The sequence below is a fragment of the Uloborus diversus genome, chromosome 7, assembly GCF_026930045.1.
Source record: "Uloborus diversus isolate 005 chromosome 7, Udiv.v.3.1, whole genome shotgun sequence".
NCBI classification, from domain to species: domain Eukaryota; kingdom Metazoa; phylum Arthropoda; class Arachnida; order Araneae; family Uloboridae; genus Uloborus; species Uloborus diversus.
In genome coordinates, this window is record NC_072737.1 from 133,530,138 (window position 1) to 133,553,336 (window position 23,199).

General features: G+C 34.3%; 1 protein-coding gene across 1 annotated transcript in view; it reads left to right on the forward strand.

The window, feature by feature from the left end:
- Positions 1 to 23,199, forward strand: part of LOC129226894 (chromosome transmission fidelity protein 18 homolog) — a 58,379-nt gene that overhangs the window by 15,055 nt on the left and 20,125 nt on the right. The window contains exons 4-12 of the mRNA XM_054861522.1: positions 5,510 to 5,668; positions 8,596 to 8,777; positions 8,883 to 8,960; positions 15,169 to 15,330; positions 18,327 to 18,467; positions 19,044 to 19,076; positions 19,154 to 19,251; positions 19,339 to 19,462; positions 22,421 to 22,536. Coding sequence (XP_054717497.1) covers positions 5,510 to 5,668; positions 8,596 to 8,777; positions 8,883 to 8,960; positions 15,169 to 15,330; positions 18,327 to 18,467; positions 19,044 to 19,076; positions 19,154 to 19,251; positions 19,339 to 19,462; positions 22,421 to 22,536 — 1,093 coding nt within the window. The remainder of the gene's footprint in view (positions 1 to 5,509; positions 5,669 to 8,595; positions 8,778 to 8,882; positions 8,961 to 15,168; positions 15,331 to 18,326; positions 18,468 to 19,043; positions 19,077 to 19,153; positions 19,252 to 19,338; positions 19,463 to 22,420; positions 22,537 to 23,199) is intronic.

Below are 23,199 nucleotides of genomic sequence, written 5' to 3' on the forward strand. Positions count from 1 at the left end.
CGACTTTGATAAGCATTTGCTCCAGTAAGCGATGACATGTTCATTGCCGTCAATTTCTTGGGATAAAACAGCTCCGATGCCCTCGTTGCTCGCATCAGTGTCCAGGATGAAGGATTTTTCAGGCTGAGGATAGGCGAGGATAGGCGTTGATGTTAAAGCCTCCTTCAGTCGTAGAAATGCATCTTCGCATTCTTTGGACCATTCAAACTTTTGCTTGCTCTCTGTCAGCTTATGCAAAGGTCGTGCAATGTTGGAAAAACCCTTTACAAACTTCCTGTAGTACGTGCAGAGCCCCAGGAAACTTCGCAGCTGATGGATGTTTTCGGGACGACTCCAACTCTTGACCGCAGATACCTTTTCTGGATCAGTTTGTACACCTTCAGAAGAGAGGATGTGACCAAGGTAGTTCACTTCCCGGCGGAACAAATTACATTTGGACGGGCTTAACTTTAGATTGGCTTCCTTAAGTTTTTGCAGCACCTTCTTAAGATTTGCCAGATGTTCTTCGAAACTGTGTCCCACGATGATGATATCGTCTAAGTAGACCAGACAGGATTCGTAGGAAAGTCCTCTTAACACTGTCTCCATAAGACGCTCGAATGTAGCTGGTGCATTGCAGAGGCCGAAGGGCATCACTTTAAACTGCCATAAGCCTTGTCCAGTTGTAAACACTGTCTTCTCTCGGTCATCAGGGTGTATCTCAACCTGCCAGTAGCCGCTCTTCAAGTCCAGGGTCGAAAACCACTTGTGTCCGGAAAGAGTGTCCAAAGTGTCGTCTATCCGTGGAAGAGGGTAACTGTCTTTCTTGGTGATTTCATTCAGCCGTCGGTAATTGACACAAAATCTGGTGGAGCCATCTTTCTTTCGGACTAAGACGATGTGAGAGGCCCAAGGACTGAATGAAGGTTCGATTACATCATTCTCCTTCATCTCTTTCAGGAGGGTCTCAACTTCTTCCTTCTTGGCGAACGGTTGTCGTCTTGGATGCTGTTTAATAGGGGGGTGTTTTCCAGTGTAAATCCTGTGCTGCGTTAAATTCGTACGGCCAACATCCTCCGATGTAGATGAAAACAGATGCTTGAAGTCTTCCACCAATTCTTCCACAGTAGTTCTTTGATCTTTCGATAATGGCGCACTCCTAATTATCTTCGATGTCAAGGACTCAGAAGACACATTCTCGGGGGAATTGATTCTTCAAATGATGCAGTTTACTGGAGTACAGGTTGCTAACACTTCACCTTTCCGGATATTTCTTGGCCTTTCACTCACGTTGGCAACTCTCACAGGAATTACATCCTTAGAAAGGTCCACAAGCATAGATGCTACCAGCACTCCTTTTGGGTTATTGCTTAAGTTGGGTGATTCAATGAGTCCAAATCGAAAACTATTGCTTTCTTCAATGGAGCCGGGTATTAATGATTCTGACCTTGAGGGAATCGATAAATCTGTTTGGGCTATTATTTGATGAGCGGATTTTACATCACTTTCTGCGGGGAAAACGGCTATGTCTTCTCTCGTCAAGTGCAGCTCATTAGTCTTGAAGTCGAGAGTGAATTCATATTTCTTTAAAAAATCCAAACCGAGAATGAAGAGGTCCGTGATATCCGCGACGAATGCCGTATGATGGTAGGTGGCATTCGCAAACACTATTTCCAAGTCCACTTTGCCTCAATCTCAATTGAGATCTGGTCTGCCAAATCTCAATCTCGATTTTGTCACCTGTCACAGTCTGGAGACTTACGCGTGGCGATGTCCACAACCGTTTCAATCCAAATTCACGAGCCACATCTGTCCTAATGATTGTCACATTGGCTCCAGTGTCGACAATCAGTTTGCAAGGATTCCCATTTGTTGGCATAAAATATTATTTTATTTTTATTCTCGGTCCACAGCCGATAATTTAATGAATATATTTTAAAGTTAAATGTACCTACTTTAAGACCAGTCTGGTAAAAGTAGAATTCAACTAGTTGGTGCTAACACTTCAATCGACAATTCCCCCACGCCATAATTAATGGCGACTGTTTACTAAATCCATTGAAGATTGCATGTCTCGATGTGTTGATTCAGAAAAAGTTGAGTTGTCACCTGATTGATTCGAATTAATTCCACTTGTTGACTGCACGTGCTATGGAGAAGAGTACGAATATTCGCCGCAGTGGAATAAACAAATGAGTGATGGTGGAAGTAGAAGTTAGTGTGGTGACGTCATCAAGGCATGGAATCTCAATGACATGATGAAACATATATATTGAGGCGAGTGGCAGCACTCTCCCTCTCTTCTCTCAACGTTCCCCAGTTTTGTTTTGATCGTGAAGCCTAGTTCGGCTCACGTGTGGGGGGGTTTTTCCCCGCAGTGCTAGCGGGTTTTTTAGTGGTGTGTGAATGGTGATGAATATTCACCTTGCTTTTCAAGTATTGAAATTTTCCAAGTCCTGGAATTAGAATGAGTCCAGGTGAAGAAACACTTGTGTTGTGTCCGGCCAATTGATATTGCCGGGGAAGTGAGTTCCTAAAATTCTACCTGAGATGTTCGCCGAATCTCCGAACTGTCTAACGTTGCCTTCCTGCTAAGGGCATTCCTGAAGTGTGTTCCGGAAGACTTTCTGTGCTCCTGGCTGTAAATCCTTCGGACTGGCCACTGACTTCATCGACTGATTGGTGACATTTTTCTTTTACTTATTGGAACCATTTTTGTTGTGATATTTTGGGGGTGTTCTTTATGGGGATATTGTATTATAGTTCTAGTCATATTTAATAAATGTATTTTTCTGAAACATGTTTTTTGCTTGTCTCCAACTTGACATTACACGGCCAGTTAATGTTAGCTTAGTTTAAATCTCTTAAACTTTGGATTTTTAAACTTAACTTTAATTATGCCAACACCATTTACATGTGCGTAAATGAAAAGTCCATCACTGCCACTACTAGAAGAGGAAATCTGCAGAGCTCTGGTGGTGGTGATTTCCTTCCCTCGCGTAGCTTGGCGAGCCGGACAACTCCTTCGCAGGTGTCCTTCACTACTGCATTTCCAGCACTTCTGTTCTTGTTTCTTTTGGGCTGTTATGCTGCTCAGATGTCTTGCCAAGTCACCGAGTTGTCTCTCGAGTTCAGCGAGGTGGGACGACCTGGAATCAGACTCATCAGCTTTCTGAGTCCGGATTAGATGGCGATCCACACGGGTTGCTTCTTGGGCGGCCTCGTATCTCATCGCATACACAACAGCAGAATTCAGGTCTTTGACATCCGCCATCCGTAGAGCTTTCTGGATTTCCGGATCTTGAACCCCGTCGATGTAATAGTTGAGTGCCAGGTTGTCTCGAACATCCGCATGGCAGTCGCAAAAAGCAAGATGAGACAGTCTCTCGATGTCCGCTGCAAGCTCTTGCAGGGTTTTCCCGTTTTTCTGGAAACTCGACTTCAACTGGAGTCGGCTGAAATCTTTCTGGCACTTCTCACCGAAGTGAAGCTCTAACGCAGATGTGAGGGCGGCGAAATCCAGGGGCTGGCCGTCCGGAAGGGTCTGAAGAATGTCCGCTGCGTCACCTCTCAGGGATGCTGCAAGATGGCAGGCCTTGGTAGCAGAGTCCCATCCATTCGCTTCCGCCACTATCATGAACTGAGTTTTGTAAACCTGCCACGAAGTTTTCCCATCAAATGTGGCAAGTTTAATGGACGGTCGAGCAACCGATATGGGAGCTCCAAACTGTACAGAGCTGCTTTCCGGGGTCGCCAATCTCCTTTCCAGGCCTTTAAAGATGTCTTCTTTAAGTTGATGAAATTTTCTATCTTCTTCTTCCAATTTATTTTCTACAGCATTGCATCGACCTTCAATGGTACTCAATTTTTCTTCAAATTTCTCTTCGATTTTATTTTCCACTGCGATGAATCAGCCTTCAACTGCCTCAAACTTTCCTTCAATAGCATCAACTCGATGCTCTATCTCATTAAATTTATTTTCCATCACAGTCTTTACTGAAGTAAGATCGTTTTTAATTTCCTCTTGGTTAGAAACTAGGTCATTTTTCAGCACCGTTAAATCACTTTTCAATTGGTTTTGATTAGCCGCCATATCATTTTTTAATTGTTTTTGATTAGCCGCCAAACTTTCAGTCAAGTCACTTTTCACAGCATTAATTGCTTCCAGAAGTTGTTTTAATTGATCATCCATTACGCGAGTAATCACCATAAAAACAAAGTCTATAAATTCAAAGTCTTTATGAAAAAATGTCCAAAGTCACACTTACTCCAAGAAATTCCAGAAGGAGCTCCAGGTTGGGCACCAATTGTAACGAATCCGGCGAGACTTCCAACTTTCTTGAAAGAACGACACAGTTCTTGATAAAAACACAGGAGCTTTATTTACACTATGTACAGAAGAAATCGTTAACAACTGCTAAATTAATCATCAGCAATTAAGCAAATGTCACTCAACACCATAAACTCAATGCTTACACACGTATTTACTTCCAAATATGAAAACAACACAGCGAAATGCCTCGCAATAAACAGAGCTAATACACTCTCAGTACGAATTCTCAATCGAAACTGAACTTTTAATCACGCGGGACGCTTTTATAAACATTGAAAAGTTTCCACAACATTCTTACTGCTTCTCGAAATGCGTAGACCGTTATCAAATTTTATCAATGAAAAAAAAGGAAATAGGGGGATCGTATACTTCAGCCGAATGTAAAGGGGTTGTATATGCATTACAAGAAACTATTTACAGGTTACGTTACTACAATAATTACTATTTACAGAATTCGTAACAATATATTTTCGAACCCTGCTAAAACTACTCTGGAGCATCTGGAACTGTGAACAGTCGTCTTAAATCGAGAGCATCATTAAACACAGAACCACTTTAATAGCAGCATGTTCTAAAATTATGCTGCTATTAAAAATAAATTGCTTGTAAAATTAGGTGATTTACAATGTTATTTTATAATTTAAATCCTGTGGATTGTTGCGCCAAAAAAGAAGGCTTTGTTTTTAGAAGTCTTTCTAGTTAGCATATGAGTAATTCTCATAGGCCTTAACGTCTTTCAACTTTCCAAACAAAATCAGGACAAATTATACAGCCAATAATCAGCCATAATTAGCATAGTTTCCAGTTATGGCTGATTAATCAGTACTGCAGATTATACTAATATAACTGCAAATCCGTAATATAAGTACAAAGCAGTTTCTAAACAAAAACTATGCTGCCATGCATGATGATCCTAAGTCTGTGTGTTAAAATGTAGGAGTTGTGGTAGAAATGTGAAAAAATGTCAGGAATAAAAAAAATACCTTAAAGCTTATGGCTGATATTTAGTGCTGAATACAGTTTTACTATTTAAAGATAAAAAGTATTTTTGTTACTTAGTTTCAGCTTTGAGAGTGATTTGTTAGAGACATTGGATTTAGTTGTGAAATTGCATTGGATTGTAATTTTCTATTTGAATATTTGTTCAAAACATGTTTTGTTTTTATCTGGTAATATTTTGCTACCTTTTATCTATAGTAAATTCTGGTGTTAAAAGAAAACTGAGTTTTGGAAATGATGTAACTGTTGAAGAAAGCATTGAAGATGAAATCGCTGATATAGAGAGATTGGAAACTTCTTCTCATCAAGGAAAGAAAAGGCAAACAACCCACGAATCAAATTCTGCTCAAGTATCAGGTTTGCATAGTACTTTTCTGTGCAATTTTATAACATATAAGCTAAATACACCAGTAGTGGCCACTTCAAGGTTTATAATGCACTAGTAGTGGCCACAGTGAAGTATATTTTAAAACTGTTTTCATCTACAATTACCTCTCTTAAAACTCAATGAGTGTATTAAAGCCCAGCTTTTCTTTCATCGCCCCATTTTCTAAAAATGCCAGAATTTCAATTTGCTAATTTTTTTATCCATTTTTTCCCGAACCTCAAATTTGATCCATTAGTAGCCACTCCAAAATCTGAAAATTTCAGAGGAGACCATCTGACATTCTCCCATCCGAAGAATTTGCATTACTTACTTTAAATTCGAATCACTCATGAATAAAATTGATTCAATATGATAGTTACATTAAGTATCAATATATTAATAACATTATTATTGTTCATTTCTTTCTTTAAAGTATAAAAGTAACCTTAAAGTGGCCACTCACTACTGAAGTACTGACCACTACTGGTGTGTTTACCTTAGACTGTATGATAAACCTAACTATGGCTTTACTATCAATTACATGAGGTTTCAATACATGGGTGTATCATGTTGCAATAAACTTAATTTATTGTTTTTGTTGCAGTTCAATTATTCTTTGCCTTGTATTTGTGCAGTCATATTCAGGATTCGTCCGCTCCTTACAAACTCCTTATAAACTCCTGCTTTTTAAGAAAAAAAATAAGGGCCCTTAAAACTTCTGAATTTTGCTATTATCGCCTTACAAACCTCTTATTTTTTTATACTGCATGACCTTAAAAGTTTTCTTCTATCGCCAATCTGATACATGTGATTACGTTATACCGAATTTTACCAAAATTCCGCTATTTTTCGTCTGTTAATACCGGAAATCCGATTTTTTCGTTAGACTATTTTCTTCCCCATATCCGAAATTTTTTTTTGGATTTCTGACCATTATGTCGATAATTATTAATAATATAACATCTTGTAGACTTGTTAAAGTACTATTCTAAAGTTTTTTTGCTATAATATATTCTTTTATTTGCCATTTTAAGACTTTTGATGCTTTCATTTTGATTAAAACAATCTCTTTGTATTCAATATGAAAATCAAATTTTTCTGATTTTTGATGCTTATTATGCTTTTTTGGGAGGGCAAATAAATGAAACTTCTTTTTATTCCTATAAAAACACAAAGTTAAAATGTTTAAGCAATATTATTTGTTCTTTATGAGAGTCTAAAAGTTAAAATCTAATAATTTGATTTTTGCTTCAATTGATTGTTGTTTGTTGAATGTTGATTGTTATAAATAATACTTTTATTGTAGAGCTATAAAATACAGTTCTAAAATAATTTACTAAAATAATTTCTTAAAAATTAAATGCCGTTTTATATACTTTTAATGCGTTCACTTTGAAAATCGCAATCTCTTTGCATCCGCCATGGGTATAAGATTTTTTGCATTTATGATGCATACTATGCCTTGTGAAGAGGCAAAGAAATTAAGTTCGTTTGTATTTTTATTTGAATCATTAAATTGAAAAGTTTTTAACCATTCATGCTCTTTAGTGTCAAATGGCAGAAAATTAAGTACAGAACCGCTGGCTAAAATTAATTTTTGTTTTAACTTCTTTAAGTGTTTTCATACATACGTAATATCTGCTGTTGACTAAGTTTGGGATTTTTTGGATTTAAAAAAAATCATTTTTTTTATTTAAATCATTTTTTTTTAAATTTGTAGATATTAAATACAAAGCATGAATAAACACAGCATATTTTATACAATAGATGAAAGAGCAACTTAATAACTAAACAATGGTACCACTATTTCCTAGAATTATAATTTTCAGACTTTTTAGAAAAAAATTCTTTAAATTAGTGTTTATCAGCGTAGAGTCACACAAAACTTTTGAAATGGTCTACAAAATTTTGAAATATTTTGAAGATTAAAATAGTTTGTACAATTTTTTCAAAAGGATCCCCAATGTTTAAATTGAATTTTCAGTATTTCAATCTTGCATGAGTAACCTTTTGTTTCTATGCCAAAATCAAACACAAGCTTTGCCAAAAATTGTTTGTTATTGAAATTTGTCGTTTTGTATCTTATAAATATTTCAATTATTTTGATAGTTGGAAGTTATTTTGGCCTCTACTACTTTCAGTCGGCTTATTATAGTTCTTATTTTAACCATTATTTTATTTTTTAAATCTTTTTTTGGTTAGGAAATTGTTAGTACCTGTTTTGATTTTGAGAAAATACTAATTTTCAATCAATATCACTTAGTTTTTATTCATTTTCAACATAATACATATTTTAATGGTTACCCTCCCTCCCTCCTGTTCGAATTAGATTCCAAGACTATATATCGGTATATCGCTTGGTCCTAGTGGATGTGTGTATGTACATTGCTTAACACAAAAGTGGTTCGTCATAAAAGATTAAAATTTTCGTGCATACGCATCACATGGCATCAAATTGTGTACTTCTCTTGTTGATTGAACTCGGACATTCCAAAGGGGCTGCTTCTTTGTTCTTTATGGAAGAACAAAATAAATTTTAAGTCCTTTTTTTTGTATCAAGTTAGTAGCTCCGAGACATCTGGGATAGAAGATTAACCCATCTCTAGTAATTAATGAATATTGACTGCCACTTGGATTGCTGTTGATACAAACCTCTCACCATTTTTCTTTTTGCAGTAAAAACACCTTACAATGGCAAAAATATACAGTTTTTTGGATGTTATTGCAAATAATGTTTTAGCTATTAAAAAAAGACCCTAAATTTCAAATAAAGCACCTTGAATTTAATGGAACCTCGGACTTTTGTGACTCGGATTTTCGAGATTCTACTGTGTATATATATATATATATATATATATATATATATATTATATTACTGCTTACTTTTATCATAAAATGAATTGCTTTATATTTTCAGTTAAAAAAAGACGTACTAATCTGGATGTGAATTCCTTCTTGAAAAATGTCCTTCAGACGCAAGCAAGGTCATCTTTATTTGATGAATCCACCACAACATTTTTAAAAGATCAAATAACTTTAACTCGATCTGATGGAAGAAGAATTTATATTACGTTAAAGGATGAGGAAGATGAAAAAAATGTGGTAACTTTCTTTAAAATCTATCCATGAAGTTTTGCTTTTTATTAAGCCATACTTTATGTCATAATTGTGTAGATTTCTTTATCAATTAATTGCACCTTTCAGGTTCGAAGTTTTAGTGAACGAACAAGTTCCTTGTTGTCAACATCTATTGATTCATTGAAGTCTAAATATTTTATGATGGTAAGTATTAAGTTTTTACATAATAAATTACTGCAATCATTGAGTGCATATTTTTAAAGAATTTTTTAATGAATTTCCTTATTTATCTCAAATAAAATATCTGAAATAATTTTTCTTGAAATGTCTATCAAAATAGATGTGAAATTTTTTTTCAAAATCTCATCTTGAACACTCTTGTTGAATGAAATTGTTTGCAAATAAAATAACATGAACAATTGTGTGTATAAAATTATTGTAACGAGAGCTCCATGTTGTATTTGTAAAATACTTGTTTCATTATGCACAATTGGCTTTACCATATACAATTATTTTTACTGTAGGCCATGGGTGCAAGACCTTCCGTCTCAGGACGGATTTCCGTCTTTGACAAAATTTTCGAGACGGAAGTCGGGACGGAAAGAAATTCGATGACTTTCCTTCAGTTTTTACTCAAAAAAGAAAAATTGAGTGTTTGAAAAATATGCTTTAATATTACTGTACCGTTTCATAATCACGAATTTACATCGACATTCTCTCAATTTTCCGACATGAACTTGTTTTATTTGCAACATAGTGCTTCTGGAGGAGTAGCTATAGACTCGCGCCGTTTAACTTTTCATTTCCAACTCATTGCATTGCAGACCGCGGAGTTGCTCACTATTCTCCTTGATTTATCAAATTTATCGTCTCTATTTCAAAATTAAGCCTTTTCTCTTTGTATTTTCAATCATCCTTTCGGGTTTTTTTTTTTCATTTGCATTTTTTTTTTTGCAAAAAATGTCTCAGAGTTGCATCTGAATCACCGATTGAGAGTGATTGCAGACGAGATGAAATGTTTACGCCTCAGAAAAGGCGTTCAAATACTAGGCAAAATGGGAACTATCAGGGACTTTAAAGATTTTAATGAAAATGGGAATTTTGGAAATAATCGGGGGGGGGGGGGAATTTCAAGCTGGTTTGAAACACTGATGGGCAACAGTTCCTGCAGTTTTGACAGGTTTCTGATAAAATAATCTAAGACTTGAGGAATCACTAAATTCCAATGTCTTTCAATCTAACACTCGCTAGAATGGAAATATGGGGGGGGGAGGAGAAAAAAGAAACGAGAAAAATAACTGCAGCACGAATTTACGAAAAAAACGCTGCTCTTGCAAAGAGGGTTAGTTCGCAAATTAACCCACGATACTGAGGTCCTAAAACGTTTGCATTTTGGACAATCTAAGAGGGGGAGGGGCTACTCAAGGGCTCTATAATGAAATATCGAAAAACTGAATTGAAAGTCATTTTTGAAGCTACGAGTGGTTCGGGATTTTTCCTCTGAAAACTTAAAAATTTAAAAGTCAAAAATGTTTAGGTTGTCTTTAATGATGTAAAAGTGAAGAGGAGGAGGTTTAAAAAAAATCGGAAAATGGAGTTTTTTAAAAACACTAATTTAGGCAATCTTTGGTGAATTGGTGAGAGATGGTTTTGGTATTCTAACCTAAAAATATTTTGTAGCTGATGTATTAAAAACTATTTGAGGCTATACTTAAATTTCTTAATAGAAAGGGAATTTGGGCCCCTCTCCCGAAAAGTGTTTGTAATTGAAGTCTTAAAACTTTAAGGCTGTCTTTGGCAATGTCAAGAGGGGGGAGAGGGGGCTCTCTTTAGGCGAAATTCTGAAACTGGAGCCGTAAAAGCGAACCTTTAGACCATCTTGCGGTTCGGGGTCCCCCTTCCCAAAAAAAAAAAAAAAAAATTCAAAGTTGAATCATTCAGACATTAGCTTTAGATAATCTTCAAAGACTTTCTCTCAATAAATTTTAGAACTTAAGCTCTTAAAACTTCGGTGATGAACAGGGGGGAACCGCAAGTTTAAGTCAAATTTAGTGAACTTAGAGGAAGGAGCTCGAAATTCGGGGGTAGGGGGTAGGGAGCTCTCTCCCCCGAAAATTTCCCCATGCTGAAATATTGAAAAGCTATTTTGGCCATTTTTGAGTGAATTAAGAGTTAGGGAATTCGGGGGGGGGGGGGGGGTCTATCTCGGAACATTTTCGAAATTTAAAGTCTTAAAACTTTGGGTTGTCTTTGGCGATGTGAGGAGGTGAGTTGCTCTTACAATAGAATAATAAATCTTGAACACAAACTTACACTGCCTTTAATAACCACAAAGAGAGGGGGGAGGGGGTATTTTGCCGCCCAGCCCGAAATATTTCCGTTTCTGAAATTTTAAAAGCTCTATTTTGGACTATCTTTGAATGACTTAAGGGGGAAGGGATTAGGAAGCTTCTTTCAAAAAGTTTCCGAAATTAAAGTATTAAAACTTTTAGGCGGTCATAAGTCATTTTTATAGCTGGGGGGGGGGGTACTGTTCCTAAAAACAAATTTAGAAACTAAAGCCTTAGAACTCAAATTTAGGATATTTGTGGTGAATTCAGAAAAAGGGGTTCAGAAGTTTTCTTCCGAAAATTTTTTTATGCTGAAATATTTAAAACGCTACTTTAGACTATATTTGAGTGCCTTAAGAGGGATGTGATTCGGGGCCCCTCCCTGGGGTGAAGATTCAGTTCCCCTATTGCTTTTTTTAATTAATGAATATTGGAAACAGTACCTCGTTTAAAAAATGCATCTACTTCACTGAAGTGGTTTTTTTGTGGCTAATTTCACCACCTGTTATCTTATAAAAGAATTCTTTTTCAAATGAAGACTGTGTGGGGGAAATGGCACCAATTTATTATAATTAGTCACGCATACCCTTCCCCCACCTTTCCTTCTTTTCTGGTTTGTTGGAGCTACCTTGGGTAGACTTTCCGATCATAACTGAATTATGTTGCAAAAGTGAAAATCTTATGTCCCAAGCGATTTTATTGCTGCAATAAAATGTTTACGATCGGCAAAAAACTAGCGGGGGGGAGCCCCGAACGCTTTTACCCCTAACATTATCCAACATCGTCTAAAATTGCGTTTTTGGAACTTCAATTTCGAAATATTGCCGATGGAGAGTTCCTTAACTCCATCCCTTCGATAATGCATTCAAAAAGCATATAAACCTTATGAAATATGAACTACAATTTCGTTTTTAAAGCTTTAATTTCGGGCAGAGTCCAACCCCCCCCCCCACTCTTTTTCTAATATTTTTGAAGGTCACCCAATATTGTGATTTTGGGACTATCGGTTTGAAAAAATTCATGTAAGAGTCCCTGAACCCTCCTTTCCCTGAACTTTACCAAAATGGTCTACCATTGCGTTTTTTGTACTTCAATTTAAAAAATTTTCTGGGGGAGGGGTTGCAGAGCCCACGTTATTGGTGGTTTTTAGGTTTTTTGGAATCACGATATCCAGGGTTCGCGTTTACGCGCTATAGCGGGTTTTTTACGCAAATTCGTGGGAAAGGGACGCAACTTCCACGAAAATTCGGGTCCTAGGGACCCAGAACACCCAAAAGATAAAAACCAGAAAAAAAATTGTGGAAAATGCTGAAGATCTATCTAGTGAATGCTTTTAAGCTTCAATGACCAGGATAATCAACAGAAAAGGATTAAAATGACCCTATCTCTTTATCAGCTATTCAAACACACCCTTACTGTTGACCAGTCAATGGAATTTTAGTGATAAGACTGGAGCTTACAGTGACCTCCTGGGCAGAGCTCAAGGAGCAAAATATTGCAAGTTCATAAATAGCCCATTGTACTGTATTCTAAGAATAAGTTCTCCCTCAACTTTTTGGGGAAATTCCTGAAAACAACAATAAAGATCAAAAGTAAGAATGGTTTCAATGCAATCTTCAGGATTGATACAGGACAACTGAGTAGTAAAAGCTTATCTATTTTGCATTCACCTAACCAGAATTACTTTTGAAAATTATTATCTTGCATCCTCAATAAAAGGATGGGTGAAAAAAAAATGGCGAACATTTTCCCGATCGCGCAAAACACAAAGTTCTGAACTTAACATTTTTCTTGTTAAATTACTTATGAATATGAATTTTATACAAAAGCACTTTAACCTTGTTCATTTTCTAGTAATTCACCTATTTCTGAGGGGCTATTTTTATTTGGACTTGCAAAAGTCACGTATTAATCGATCGCGCCATTTTGAAAATGGCGAAATTTTTAAAGTAGCACCAAAGCCAACACAGATATTTTAAAAGAGTCAAAATGAAGTCAAATTTTCTAATTTAAGATTGCAAATGAGGAATTTTCATACTCATGTGAGAAAATGTTTCGTTTTTGCGATCGCGATTTTTGCGTTGGGTTAATTCGCTTGCGATTTTTTTCTATTTCTATGAAATTGCCATTGATAATTGATGAAGGGATTGGGGGCTGTTTGCTTTTTTTCACCTAGAAAAATGTTCATGAAAGCAAAGGTTAAGGGAGTACTTTCTGCTTGATCAATCAAAGGCATTTATTTTTTATTTCATGGTAAAATCTAACTTTAAAGTAAATTTTGAGTTTACCTCATTGTAACTGACTAAATAGTTTCTCAAATAACTAAATCTTGCAAGTGTATTATTTGAACATATGATAATCACAGAAAAAAAGGGCAAAATTAACCAATTTAGTTTATTTCATACCTTTTTCAAATAACTATGTGGATAGTTTCTTTTCCCTAAATATAAATAGTTGTATATTATTCAGTTATGTGCTAAGATTTTCTGTTTAAAATTTAAGGGACTCATTTTTTCCGCCAAAGGACCCAAATCTATTTCATTAATGGGTCCTTGGGACCCAAGTTACGTATAGTTGAGCGCGAACACTGACGATATCAAAACGCTTAAATATTACAACTTAAACTAAGTTCATGTTGTTAGAAAAATCAAAAGCTTAAAATTCAAATGAAACAGATTCCAAAACTGGCATATTTAAAATCTCCAACATTTATACACATAAATTTTTCTTTAAGCACACAGGGGGGGGGGGGAGCTGAAAATATTTTCCGTCTTGAACACATCACCAAACTTGCACCCATGCTGTAGGCTGTAAATTTTATTTGTATGTTTACAACTATGTATACATCTAAAGTTCACAAACTTTTTTGTTCTCTGGACCCCTTGCTGATGTCTTCTGATTTCCATGAGCCCCCTACCTCGGATTAGTTCCAAATTTAGCTAAGCAATGTGATATTTGTATTTGAGCATTCAGAAACAGAGCGAGTCAGATGTAAAGTTTCACACAAGGTATCCTAAATTATCGGATAAAAGCAGAATGTATAGAAATGTCATGGGACAAATTATAAATTGACCGAACAGTGAGGTGAAAGTTTAGACTGAGTTTTGCAATACTCTTTTAATACTAAATTACTGAATTTTTTACTAATACAGTATAACTTCGATTTAACAATACCCAATTTAACGATTTCCTCAATTTAATGATATATTTCACTGGTCCGGATTTGACTGCATTGAATGTCTGTACCACTTGGTTTAACAATATCCTTGATTTAACGATAACTTTTTCCAGTCCCTTGATAATCGTTAAATGAATGTTATACTGTAATTTAGAAATCATTTTGATAGCTGACTAAGAATTGATAGGATTAACTTTGAAGCAGAGAAAAAAAAAAAAGAAGAAAATTAATTTGAATTCTGAAATTTTGAATTCAAATTATGTTTTTCGCAATCACGATCTGTGATAGGGCCCTACTCATTGGAGTTATTGTTTATAGAAACGGCTCCTGTCTCCTCAAGCCTGCCCCTCCTCCTGGGTGGTTACGTGTGCATAGTTGTGTTTGTGTGTAGTCTTGTGTGTGTGTAGGCTTGTGTGTGTGCGTAGACCTGTGTGTGTGTGCGTAGGCGTGTGTGAGTGTATGTATGTGAAGTTGTGTGATTGTATGTGTGAGCATGCATGTGTGTAGGACATTGACGCCTCCGACCAGGAGAAGCAGATAGCTCAGGAACGGGGGTCACCTGCACCTGCAGAGGCCGGTTGGCAGTGGTGCTGGTGTGCCTGGTCCAACCTGAAAAAGGAACCAAAACATCAAGGACGGTTAAATAAAAGCTATAAGCAATCGTGATTGCTCAAAAAAAAAAAAAAAAAAAACTGCGCTTTTTAAAATTAAAACATCACAAAATGCTAATCTGGTAATAGTAGTTTTACTACTAATTTTGGAGTATTATTAGTAGCAATTGTTTTTGTAAAAAATAAACTCTCTCTGAGAAATAAAAATGCAATTGAAAGCAAAAGTGACGAAATGTTGTCTGATTTTTGTAAAAAAAGATGAGAATATTTAAATGGCTTATCATGTATTTCAGGAAGAAGAAAGAATTTTGCACGAGAAAGAGATGGCATTACTAGAAAAAGAAAAAATGGAAACTGCAATGGAGGTTGATATGATTGAAGAAATTAGTACTGAGACTGCCTTATGGGTAGAAAAGTATCGCCCTCTGTCTTACATTCATTTATTAAGTGAAGAGGTAGTAATGTGTAAATGTTTTTATATATTTACTCTTTAGTTTTAGTTACTGGTCTAAAATTTTAGAAGGAATTGTTCTGAGTGTTTTTTCGAATACTAGGCTGTATCTTGACAGAAAATTTAAGCTCAATTTTATTCTTAAAAACATTGTGATTGAAGTTTGGCAAACAAAAAATGGTTTTCAAAATATCAACAAACATGTTGATTTATTTTGCTGCTTACAGGTTTTTATTCCAAGAAAAATGTTTGAATGAAATTCAAATCTTGAGTAAATAAATTTATTTATTTATTTATTAATTAAATGAAATATCAGTAAATAATAGTGAATAATAAAACGGTAACATGTTTAAGGGATGGAGTTAATTCTATAATGATTTTAATTTGAGTTCATACTGTGACAAAATAATATTCAAATGTGATGCTCCGAGTGGACAACTGCTGCGCAAAAATGTGGTAAATGTCGTATTCCAGGTAAATGAATTTCCCTGATAGTTGAGAGGAAGAAAATTCAAGCTCATTTTTAAGTACTGAATAATAAATCTAAAAAAAAAAAATCTTTTTTTTTGCTCTTTTTTGGGGAAAAAAATCAAGCTTTTCTTATCTGGAAATTACTAGTATTTTCTACAAAGGTTGGGTGGTTTGACTTGTCTTGTGCCTTTATTCTACAATTTTTTCTTTCTTTCTTTTTCATGAAATGAATGTTCATAGAAGTTTAAAGTCTCAAAATTTTAACTTTTATAGGTTAAAACTTCTTCTTTTGGAAAAATGCCAACATTTTGAAAGTAACTTTGCCGAAAAATTGCTTAGTGTGTTTGAGATTACTGTCCTTATGCATTCTTCAAACTTTTCCATTCAATGGTTGGAAGTTATTTTGATAAATTTTGGATTAAAATGGCTTTATTTATTTTTGAAGACTTTAACTGTTACAGAGTTAATTGGCAATTACATATTTTTGTGAGAATACGTAATTGTAAAAAAATGATGAGCATTTATTTTTATAGTTTTTCATTTGCTATTTTAAGCTAAGGATTTATAGAAAATCTTTTTAAATTAAAAATAAAAGTCTATTTTAGAAAAATAGTGTAATAATTTGCTATATTCCTATGAATTAAGAACATAAGATTTGTTAGGATTTTATCCGTTTATCACATTGCTGATAATTTTTTCACATATTTGTGTTACAGTTGAGAATAGATGTTAATGTTTTGGAAACTTCGCAATATTTGATGTTTTAAATTTTGAACATTTTTTTTTTTTTTACATCACCACTATTTGAGATTGTAGTATCAACAAGGGCATGTTGGTCAAAATTATGAAGGAAAAGTCTTGCTGCATTAAGGGCTGATGGAATGTTGTTATTCATGCCACAAGGGAGACTTAAGTAAAATTAGATTTCTTACAATATGCTCAGTTATGTTAAAATAGTCCCTAACATTATCATCCTATCATCTCATCTTGCCATAAGAAAAGGTTGCAAAGTAAGAATAAGTTTTGAGCAAAATAGAATGCTTGCATTTAAAGGGAAACAAACTTTTGCTCAATTCAATTGCAGAGATTTAAAAATAAAAGTATTACTAATTGGAAATATCTTTCAAATCCTTTCAAAGCATTTGTAATTTAATTTTAAGTTTGTCTTCATTTAAACCAAATTTCGATAGCAGTTATTGGTAATGTTTTAAAGCATTATTTGGTTTATAAAGTAGGCTTATTTACAGTAAACATTATTCTGTATTGCTATTAAATAACGTACGTCGACATTGATTAACCTGCAATTTTTTCTAAAATCGACTGGAAAACCTGGAAAGGTCAGGGAATTTCATTCTTGAACTTTCGTGGCAACCCTGTAAATGTTTATTAAGCATATCAAGAATAAATTCCTATTGACTTTAAAAATGTTTCTTCCAGTACTTACTAACTAAATTAAATTCTTACACTGAAAATGAAAAATGAGGTATTGTTCTTACATTTTTTTTTACATTCATTGAAGTAGTTTTTGACCCTCCCCCCCCCTAATGTCTGAAAATCGAAAGATATTTATGAACATTTAATTTTTTAAAAGCCATTTTAAAGACAACCAGCATAATAGTTACATCAAATGTACCATCAGCCTGATTATGACATCCAGAGACTGCAGTTTCGTTCTTATTATGAACTCATCAGTTTGGAATAGTTGATAATCAAGCTGGAGGCAGATGCCATCTCATTGAAGCTGAGATTGCCAATAAACTGGTAGCTAAAATAAATTTAGCACACCAGCAAGAATCTGCAGCAATGGTTTGGTTCAACCCTTCAATTGATGGCAAACCTTGAGTACGGCCATGACTAAGGCAGAACTACATTTAATAAACCTATTGATTATTCTAGACTGATGAGTAGATAATAAGGACAAAAACTGCATTCTCTGGATGTCTCATAGCTGTGTATATTGCATGTAGTTCTGACTTAGCAATGGCTCAAGGGCTGTAATTTACTGGTTCAGTACAATATTTACTGTATTTATTACCAGTTTTTAAAATTTTTTTAAAGCTGTTTATGGAGAGACAAAATTTTTTTTCCTTTAAAATTAACCCATTTTCAAAATAATGTTTCCTTTTTACTGGACTTTTTAAATCCAAATGCTTAATATTTTGCATTAAAAAAGGGGTTCCCTGAGACCCCAAAACACACGTATGCAGTTATCTGCTAATTTTGTGTGTTAAAATGTGGTTGATTTCCATTTACTAGTTGCAGTGTCAACTCCTGGTGGTTTCACCTTAATGTACTTCATTTTTGAGTCCTAAACAAAACAATGCATTGTAACAAGATGAAGTTTTTGGAATCATTATCAATCCCTTGTTGACAATGATTGTCCTGACAATTTTAGCTACATAGTTATTTTCTTATTATTTTCCTGAATATTTTTGAATGACAAAGTATTTTATGCGTAAGTGATATACATAGTTTTATAATCAGCAAATACTCTTCCTGTAATGTAAAACATTTTCTCTCTGGTTTCAGGGCATAAATCGAACTCTTTTGCAGTGGCTGAAGTTATGGGACAAAGTTGTTTTCGGCAAAGAAAAGAAAAAAAGCAAAGTGAAAGTAGAAGTTCCTAAAAAGAATTCCAAATTTCAGAAACAATTTGGTGAATTAAATGAAGTTAGTTAAATACTTTTTATGAAGATTTGTATTATTTTCATTTGCTGGTCATATGTCATATTTTTATCGTGTACGCGAATTAAATTTCAAATTCATGGTCAATGACACCATTTTATAAATTATTGCTAATATCAAAAATGACACTGGAGGCCATTAAAAAAAGAAAAACAGATGGATGATTTTTTTTGAATGAATATTGAGTAATTACAGACAGAAATGTACTAAAACTGTACCATAGTCACCCGCTTTTACAGTAGTTTTTATGTTCAATTCTTTATCAGGAAAGTCTTCTTGTCTTTTAAATTTTAATCTGATTTTCATTGTTATTATTGACTTTTAAATATTTGATTTTTTAAAATTAGTTATTAAAATTTCTTATCTGTAATGTTTTCAGATTTCTATAATAACTATAAAATTTAAATCTATGCATCTTTCAGTGTGTAATGTACACTCAAGCAAACATCACAAGATTAGTGTTATAATTCTACTTCTTCAGAAATTTTTTGGTTTCAATTTTTTACGCTAAAAGTATATATATATCTTTTGTTTTTTATTTATTTTCCATATGTGTTGCAGGAGTTAGATGAGCATGGTAGACCATATCATAAGGTAAATATCAGTAAAATTACTTTTTAAACTCAAACAAAGTAGCTTTGTTCTTTGGAATTTAGTGAAATATTTTATAGGTTGCTTTTTTGAGTGGTCCTCCTGGTTTGGGAAAGACTACACTTGCGGTTATAATTGCTAAGCACGCAGGTTATAATGTTGTTGAAATTAATGCTAGGTTAGTCTCAGTTTCATGTTTCCACTTTAGCTATGTTTCCCTTCTTAAGTGCCATTCTTACTCATACACATTGTTACTTTGTTTTAGTGATGATCGCAGTCCCGAATCATTTCGTACAAGTTTAGAAGCAGCAACTCAAATGAAAGCTGTTTTGCATGAAGATCACCGGCCTAATTGTTTGGTTTTGGATGAAATTGATGGTGCTCCAGCGGTAAGCATTTGAATAATTTATTTCAAGGGGGGGGGAGGGGTGGCTATAGCTTGCCGTCCTCTTAACTACAACCATAGTTGTGGCATATCTTACAAGTTGTACCTCATGTGTATCTGTAAACGACTGCATCTACAATTCTAATGCAGGCTGCAGAATTTGACTTGTGTGCTACTGCTACATCAATCAATATGAATGCCATTTCTTTAATGAACAGCAATCTACAACACTTGTCAAACATAGTATCAGTTTATTAATCTCCAGTGACTGATGTATTCCGTCATTTTGTAGTAAGGTTACAACCCTAAGCCAGGGCTAAGGCAGAAATGCTTAAAATACACCACGAGCTCAGTTATTCACAGTAATTGTTTGGCTCTCTTGGCTCCCTTAAGAGGATTTTCGCCACCAGCTCATGTGATTCCTATTCCGGGCTGATGAATGCTAAAAAGCACGAAACTGCAGTCCTCGGATGAATAACTGAGCTGGTGGGGTATTTTAAGTATTCCATCATATTCCTCCATCAAGTCCTTTCCAGCTTAAGGAATTTTTTTTTGCTTGGCCAAGTACTGTCCATTCTCGAAAGCAAAGACTACCACTCAGGACCGATTCCATTTCGAAAAGGGGTGATGGGTTGAGGATGGGCACTTTCCGCGCTCACTTGCTATCTCTGTCTTGTTCGATGCTACATTGGAAGAACTGCTGAACATGTTGCTTTGCAGCTTTTACTTTCAAATTTCCCTCCCTATTTCGATAAAATCAGAGCAGACCTGACGCATGTGCAAATCGGCACTAATTCTCAGCTAAAGAAAACAAACAGTAGTAACTATCTGGATCCAAACATATTTGATTGACTCATATAGAGAGGTGTATTCTTTCATCCCAACAAAAGTCATCTATCAGAGCAGTACAATAGTACATCAACCTGCAATTATTTTATATCAAAATAAATTATATATGATTGCTCAAGGGCATAGATATCTGCATATGATGTAATCTCATCTTTTTGCCACTGAGCTACCAGAGATTTGTTTCTAGCAAAATGTTTGGGTTGGTACAACCACTTGTGAAGCTAGGAGTCCAGATTAACTCTTCACCTACTCCAAATCTACCACTTTGTTGGTAAGAGTTGGGATGCAGTTCTTGCTATGAGTTGTATAATTCATTCTAGAGGAAGATGCAAATACCTATGGCTAGCTATGAAACTTTCTGTAAAAGTGAACTGCCATATTTATGCCTTCTGGCACGTTATTCTGCTCTTTTTCTGTATGCATAAACCAAAAGCTATTTTTGATCATTTGACTTAAAAAACTTGGGGTCCAGTAGCCACGTTGGTACCAAAGTTGCTAGAAAAGTGTTTTCATTGTTTGGCTACTTTTAGCTATTAGCCCTAACAGTTTGTCCTTATTTTTTTGTTTGTCGCTTGTCTAGGATCTTGGCTTGGGTTTGCAACCCTTCATTATAGTTAATGGGTTTTAATTCTAATACAAATCAAGTTATGATGGTCAGATGTTGCATAATACACCAATTTGCAGAAAAGTATTTAATTAAAACTAAGTCGAAAATCACTTTCTTCTTTATTTGCACCCAAAATGCTTCAATAGATGTTGTCTTGTGCAATTCTGCATTCGCAACATTTGTATTTAATGGAATGTTTATTGCATCAACTCACATATAGTTGATCGATTCAAAATAGCGCATAGTGTTTTACATTTTGACATTGGAAAAATTTAGCCAAGGTTTACTGACTTGTAAGTTGTAAACTTATTTCTAAACGATTAAGATTTAATGGTACTAAGAGTAGAAAAAGAAAAAAGTCTGCTCAAGTGCATATACATATGAATGGTACATATGAGGTAGTGAGAAACAAAGGGATGCAAGTGGCAAAATTAAAAATTTGCAGATAACCAGTACTTATTTCTCTTGGTATAATGCATTTAGGAATATAATTTTTTATTCAAAGAAAAAAAAATCATTTTAACTAAAAGCCTCCATATGAAAATAACATATTTTAACATATTTTAATAATAAAGACTGCCAAAAAAATTAATCTTTTTGATTCTTCCACCATTAATGCATGATACTTCTTTTATTATATTGGGATCAAGAAAAGCTTTTTGAAAGCTGAAAAAATTTCTGTTTTCACAATTTTATTTCTTTTCTTTTCTTGCTCTGACTGCACCGTATATCGGGGACGCAAAAATTGTGCAGGTATAAGCTCAATTTTATGCCTACTCTAAGTGTTCTTGGATTTATTTAGATTTTTTTTCTCTTGTCATTTAAATATTCTAGTGTTAAGATATTTTTGCACTATGCATCGTTTCAGTGGTACATAATCTATCCCAATAAATCTTAAGTAATGGAGCAAATTAAGTAGTACATAAAGTTTTGGTTGAAATATGCTTTTTGGGCTATTTTGAAATGCAAAAGACTGAAAAATAATGATAATTGATTAAATAATAAAAAAAAAAAAAAAAAAAAACTACTTTGGTTTTTTCTACTTAGTTTTAGAAAAACTTTGGTCTGTCTTGTACATTTATGTACCTAGTATGAAAGCTGAATTGATTTAAAAAAAGAAAAGCTATTTAGCAAACTTGCATTACCTTAAAAAATATAAGTTTCTAAATTTATTAAAGCTATAATTTATCTATATAAAGCTTTGCTAGTTACTTGTATTTTTTGATTTTATTCTTTGCAATAATATGTAAAATTTATGAAAACATTTGGGGGAAAACAGTGAAATTTTTCAAAAAAAAAAAAACCTTTTTTGGAAAAAACCACATGTTTAAAAAAAAAAAAAACCACTTAGTTTAAATCAACGTGGTTTAAACCAAACAACCCTGCTTGATGCACATTTTACTCAAAACTTGAAAATGTCCACTTACATCCCTTTGCTTCTCACTGCCTCATATAATGTTTGCTATTATTAAAATTTTGCTTACTTATGCTTCATTTTATTAACAGCCATCAATAAATGTTTTGCTCTCATTCATAAAATCAACTGGTGTGACAAAAGGCAAGCGTAAGAAAGGAGACATTCCTCTTCTCACAAGACCTCTGATATGCATCTGTAATGATCAGTGAGTGATTGGAATTCTTTTTTTCTCTTTTAATTAAAATATAAAAAGAAAGAAAGTAAATAAAAAGCTCATGTTAAAACTAATAATTCTCTTGATAATGTATAAATGATTTTTAGCTGGGTGCCCACCTAGGGGGGAGGGGGTCATGGCACAGACTGTGGCATTGAAATTTTTAGGGGGCGGGGGTTGTTTTGAGGGGTATTTTTCTCCATTTGGGGAGGGGGTCTTTGCAATATTGAGGGGGATGCACCCTTGCACTTAATGGGGGGAACCCCTGTTTTTAGGCACACATTCTTGAAATACAATTTAAGGTTAAGTTAAGTTTTAAATCTGTATCTAAAAGAGTGTGTGTGTGTATGTCTGTATTTGGTACACAAGGTCACAGCAGTTAAAGGATTAGAATAAAATTTGGATGCTCAAAATTTCATTTGCAATTGAATTTTTTTTTAGATTCCGAATTTAAGAATTTTTCTACAATGAAAATTTGAAAATCATGCATTGTTCGGAAAAATAGTTTTTCTTATATCATGTTGCATCATTTTAAAGCTTATTAAAAACTAGGTCAAATGGAATTCGTTTGAAAGCTTTAGAACAATTATACCATGAGCTATTGATGCTGTTATTATTATTATTTTTTTAGTAAGGCGCTTAGGTACATCCTTA